The sequence below is a fragment of the Lissotriton vulgaris genome, chromosome 4_2 (genome assembly GCF_964263255.1).
Source record: "Lissotriton vulgaris chromosome 4_2, aLisVul1.2, whole genome shotgun sequence".
In the NCBI taxonomy this organism is placed as follows: domain Eukaryota; kingdom Metazoa; phylum Chordata; class Amphibia; order Caudata; family Salamandridae; genus Lissotriton; species Lissotriton vulgaris.
This window is the reverse complement of record NC_141692.1, coordinates 9,613,403-9,619,402: the sequence shown is the minus strand read 5'-3', so window position 1 is coordinate 9,619,402 and position 6,000 is coordinate 9,613,403. Positions and strand designations below refer to the sequence as shown.

The following is a 6,000-nucleotide window of genomic DNA, read 5'->3' as shown; positions in this document are numbered from 1 at the left end:
GTCTCAGTCAGGACGCAGTTGTATATCCTATTATGATAGCATTGACGACTAACGTACAACAACTAACAGTAACATTTGCGCAAATGAACTATGTCCAAAGTACTAAAATTTGTCATGATAGCGTGCCTACGAAGCGAAAGAGGAACTAACGTAGATTTGGGGAAAGCTATCCTGCAATGACACGCACGCAAATGTCTGCATGTCAAATGCCACTGTGTAGGAAAGAAGATAGTTTAAGAAAAATGTACATGTAAAATGGTGGTGTTTCTTCCCGGGCCTATCATAATCACGGGACAGGGTCGGATTATATGGTGAAACTTCTTCAACCGACAGGCTGGCACGGGAAGCCTTAATGCTCCCAGGACTCTGGGGGTGGGACGGGTAACAAACCCAACTTGCAAATTTATTAGAATGCATACTTCCACCCACCCACATCTGGAGGCGAGCAAGATGGCACTTCGCTCCCTGACCTCTTCTGGTCACACTATAGTTCAAAGGTGTGTGCATGGTGCTCGGCAGCCGGTTTGTACACCAGGGCAGGGGAAGATTACACAAGCCTGTTTAGTAAATGTGGCTCTATGCTGTTCTCTTCTCTCTTGTGCAGCCATTTAGTAAATCTGCCCCAGACCGAAAGAGGGAGAGGGGCGGATGCAGAATAAAAATGTAGTTAAAGATAGAGTGACCAAGATAGTGATTGAGTGAGTGTAGACAGGGAGAGTACCAGAGATTGAGTGTGAACGTGAGTGTGAGATGTTAGAATAAACTTTGTAGCCTTCCTAAATCATAGGTTCAAGATTCAGGGCATGTGCAGGTCTTGCAACTGAATGAATCAGAAAATATATTATTTATTTGAAAGAACGGTGTCCATAAAGGGTACATATAAGAACAGATTAAATTAATTAAGCAAATATCTTTTCTTCACATGGAATCTAATAGGATCCATTGTTAGATGGAGTAGTAAGTGGGCATGTGGCTTTGAAATGGTTCCTGTGGCACAGGTCAGAGTTGAAGGTGGATCAGGAGTACTTCACCGGAAGTTATTTTCAATCCCCTTTGGGTGCTCTTCTCTAACTGTTTCCAAACTTCGTCTCAGTTACAGACTTACCACGGATTCTATTTCTTCCACCAGAGCCCTCGAGCCTCCTGATCCTACCCCAGCCTGAGATACCTGCCCCCATTCCCTTCCACCATCTTGTCTATCACCTGCATGAGCCCCCGCACCTGCCCCTCCCGCTCTGCTCCCGTCACGCGGTTGTTGAGTGCGCAGACCCGCCCCCCGCAGCACTGCACCAGATATTTACGACCCTCGTTCCCGGATTGACCCAGAAAGGTGTCTATAGTTGTATTCCTCAGCTTCTCCTTCCGTGTAAACACGACCACCGTGTACTGTAGCGCCTCCGCCCCAAAGAGGCGCTGGATCCTCTGCGTGGCCGCTTGCTCCGGCAGGGTCAACCGCCCAACCCGGAGCACCAGGAGGAGGGCGTGAGGACCCGGGGAGGTGAGCTGTGCGCACCGCTCCCTCTCCAAGGAGAGCTGCTTTTGGGAGATGAAGGGGGTGAGGATGTCCCGGGTGTCCACCAGCACCAGGGTCCGGCCCCCCCACTGCCTCTCCCCCCTCTGGCAACGTCTGGTCACGGGCTCTCCTGAGTCTCCGGTCTCAAACTCCTCTCTCCCCAGGAGGGTGTTCCCGGTGGCGCTCTTCCCGGCTCCTCTTTTACCGACCAGGATTATCCTCAGCTCACCTCTGCCTCTGCAGGCGTCATCTGTGGAAGGAACATGCACAAGTGAGTGCAAGGATCGGTGGAGAGAGAGAGAGAGAGAGAGTCAGTCACTGAGAGTACAAACTAAATCACATTCTCCCTCCTGGAGCCCCCTCTGGAGGAAGAAGCAAGGACCCGTCGGAAGAGCAGCTATTGAGGGTCACCCCCGTGTCTGGGGTAAAACACCAGAGCCTGCTACTTCACATCACTTGCTGACCCTAAAATAAAAGGGCTCTTGACCCCCACACGCTCCCTGCTGCACACCAGTGACCTTAGAGGGCTCCCGCTCTATGATGAGACCTCGTGTTTTTCACCCCCTCAGTCCCACGAGGCCTCGGATACTTGCAGCCCCTTTATTATCCACGTCCACGCCTCAGTAAAGTCATGTTGTAAAATAATCAGTCCACAACATCTTTTTGTTGAAAACAGTTTGCTGCAGGTGTCTTACCTTCAAGGAGTATGTCAACTTTGTGGGTTAACTTACGGGTGATCCAAGGGCAGGCAGCGGTGACTGACCTGAGCTGGCCGGCCCGCCTGATGAGCCAAACTGCATCGTGCCCAACCCAATCGGTGCTACCATTATGAGGGGATTAGCCCCCTTAAATACCATGGACTACCAGTCCATGACATTACACATGCCTTGCAAGGGGCAAAGCGTGACCAGGCAAGCCCCCGATTGCTCCACCAGGGTCCTGCCATAAAGACTCCTGGGATTTTGGCATAAGGCACCCCTATTGTGCTCCTGAAAGAGTACCCCTATGTACCTATCAGCCTCCGGAAACCCTGTAACTCCGCCAAAGCCCTGGATATGGCCGCCGTCATATCCAGGGCCCCCACCATGACAGGCTCCATAACCTCCTGGAACCTGTGGTTACCAGTCCTTTTCGCTAGACAGCCCCTATCTACCTCTGACATATGGGTGCCCGTCCCTATCGGGGGTATCCTGTAATGTTAGCACTAAAGAGGCCAAGCCTAATTTACCCAGCCCTTCTCATTCTGATTGATTTTGAATTAGAGTTTAACCAAGCCCTCCTGATTAGTGGGCTTGTGCATTATTTACCTTACCGTAGGAAAGTTCGATGGCCTCCACCAAAGTAGGGAACAACTGTTTTCTGTTTCAACCACAGCTTTATTTAGGTAAACATCCTTCACAACACGGTCAAAACACTGCGGTGCCATTACGACGCGTCTTTTCCAACGCAAGTCATTAGCACGACTTGCGCTGGAGGGCGCTCTAGACTAAGGAATAGTAGATTTACTATTCCAACACCTTCCCTACTGTACGTAGGCTGTAGTTGGAATAGTAAATCTTACTATTCCTAAGTCCAGCACCCTACAGCGCAAGTCGTGGTAACAACTTGCGTTGTAAAAGATGCGTTGTGATGTACCGCGATTATTTTGATCGCATTGTAACATCATATAACTCTTTATTTAACCATCCGTGGGATTGTTCGATTGCCTCCCTGGGAGTTGAGAACCGCTGTTCTTTTCTTTAGCCGCAGTTCCTAGTGATGTACCCATGTTGCCCTCTGTGTGCCGTTAAGGGCCTTCTGGTTAGTGGTTGCATGAGTCCTGCATTTACCTCTCACCGCCCAGTCCCCGACTTCAGATTTCACTTATAAGCATAGTGGAGTTCGTCTCAGTATATTTGTTAACTACTTATTGGTTGTGGCCAACACCATACCCATATCTCTATCGGCTGACTTCCACCTGTACGAAGTACAGCACCAGCAAGAATTCTTACCCCATAGGGAATGCCAAACTACTGCTCTCTACATGACCATAGTTCTGTCTGATATAATCCATTGTGCACTGCATGCAGTGTGTGCCTTTAAATGTGGGATTGACTAAGCCCTTGTTCAAGATTTGTGAGGACGTGGAGAGCACCTATGAGCAAATTTACCTGCACCTTCTAAATTTGAATGTACGCCGAGTTCTGCTGATTGTCAGCATTTGTACACGAACCCTTCTTTCTTCACCCTATTGGAGTCACAGCACACACCTTTTTTGAATTTGACAAACTTGCCCAACCCACCTATTTAAATCCCACTCTATTTGTAGGTTCCTGCCACTGTACCCTTCTGCCCGTGCATGGGCAACTGTAACGCCTATAGCATTACGCTTGCAACCCTGTATTCTGCTTCATTTCATGTCCATATTGCATGCCAGCCCCTCTCCGCCTAACTGCGATATTTTGGAGCTGTGTCGCCATGCTGATGATCCCACCCTAGAGTAAGTTGTCCACTTCCTAACTTCTGCTAATATTTACTAGGGAACTGACAAGTAGGTGTGAACAGGAGAAGAACAATTGGTACAAATACCTGCCCGTTCTTGAATAATGGGACTGCCAAATGTTCTTTAATACATTGTAGTCTATTTGTGTTTTAGCCAATAGTTTTACAAACTTTTGGAACCGCAGCACACTAGTTAGATGACAACTCCACAACCCGCCTGGCTGCCATGGCTATAAGGAGGGTGAATTTAGCTTCACTGAAGCAACCTGTAACATGCCCTTGTTTACAGCGTGTGCCTACTTTGCTGAATTGAACAGACATTTGCACAGACAGTTTTATTGATAACAAATTAATGGTGTCAAATCTGGTTTCAGAGAATGTTTTATGTCTTGTGCATCTGCCAGTATATCACGCAAGCAAAATTTAGCTTACCTGAAGCAACCTGTAACACGAACTGGTTTACGCAGTGGACATTTCTCCAGAGTGACCAGACATTTGCACAAGCAGATCTATTGATAAACTCTGGCGAACACTTAATAGTGTCAAGTCTGGTTCCAGTGAATGTTTGTCTGTTGTGCATCTGCAAGTAAGTACCTTGATTTGTTTTTGCTGGGCTAAAATTATTTCTTCCGTCACACTTCAGGATTGTGGCAATGTCCATTCACAGATACACACTCCGTGCTGACCAGCTGTGACCCTTGTTGCTTAATGCAGCAAATATACCAAGTTTGCTTGCTTTATCTCCAGAATTGATTGCCCTCCACCAGAATCAAAGACCTGCCGTGTTTCGTCTTACCTTCTTGTAACTTTACAATTCATGTTCAAACATTTTTACCCAGCGTAGCCAGACTGGTTTGCGTATTATTATTATTCCCCCATGTGCTATTGGATACTGTACGGTTCTGCTCTCAATCCTACCCGGCGGTATGTTAACTGTGTGAGCGGTCCTATGACAATATCGGAATCTCAGATTCCCAGTTATGGTTTAAGGCAGTCCACCTTTTTGTGGTCCCCACGTGCAGTAAATGCTGTACATATCTGCTCCCAATCTGTGTGCTTCTATTTTGTGAGCATGGCTTGCTTTTTCACTATTTCTTTTTAACCTGTGGGATGCATTAGTGAGGGAGGGCCTGTATGCCATTACAGGGAATGTACTCCTGTGTGTGAGGTGAGGGCCACCCCAAAGTACGTATGCTCGCTGTTGATGTTGTTTCAACTCCAATATCTTAAAACCTTCCTGGAAATGCTGTCCCCCTAATTCATAAGGGAAATTGAGAAAGATCTGTTTAGCCTCAAACTCTATAGAAATGGAAAATTACAACATTAATGTATTGTAACTAGTGCTTCAGACCGTACTTTGCTGGCCCAACGTGTAAGCAGAACCTGGCACTTTTCTATACACCTGAGGCCAACTGGGGAGCACTGGTTTTTATGGGTAACTTCAATGCAACGTGAGAGCATCAGGACTTGCGAGCCGCACAGGCTCCTTTGCATCCTCGCCAAGAGAAAATTAACAGCTATGTGTTATTATTTGGAGTGCGCATAGGCTGGAGCATGACGCTGAGTGGAACGTGCGCAAAAGAAACTGGAGGTAAGCGGGTAACATGACCCACCTCCCGGCTTTTGTTCACAGGTCAAGGGTCTGATGAAGGGACAGCTACTGGTGCTAGGATATAACAGGGTGAGCAGCTCAGTTAAAAGAGCACACCCCTGAACAGTGTACTGTTACATATAGAACTGGAACAGTTGGATTTACAGAGGTTTATTTCGAAGAGTGCGACACAGCAACAAACAGCAGCTGCTTGGCAGGAAGGAACAGTGCAACTGACCTGGTGCCTAGCAGCAGGCAGGGTTTTATGTGGATCATAACCAATAATGATAAATGCAGTTCACTTAAAGGGATAGAGAAATAAAGAAAGAAATAAATGGAAGATGTAACATACCTCCCTTTTTAACAAATTAACATCAACAGTTAAAAGCAAAATACAGTTAAGTCATATAATCAG

The 6,000-nt window shown here is 47.2% G+C and overlaps 1 protein-coding gene across 1 annotated transcript in view; it reads right to left on the bottom strand.

Moving 5' to 3' along the window:
* Positions 1-432: 432 nt before the first annotated feature.
* Positions 433-6,000, bottom strand: part of LOC147718117 (E3 ubiquitin-protein ligase TRIM11-like) — a 335,542-nt gene continuing 329,974 nt past the window's right edge. The window contains exon 8 of the mRNA XM_086919194.1: positions 433-1,763. Within this exon, the coding sequence (XP_086775320.1) occupies positions 1,150-1,763 (614 nt within the window). The 3' untranslated portion in view covers positions 433-1,149. The remainder of the gene's footprint in view (positions 1,764-6,000) is intronic.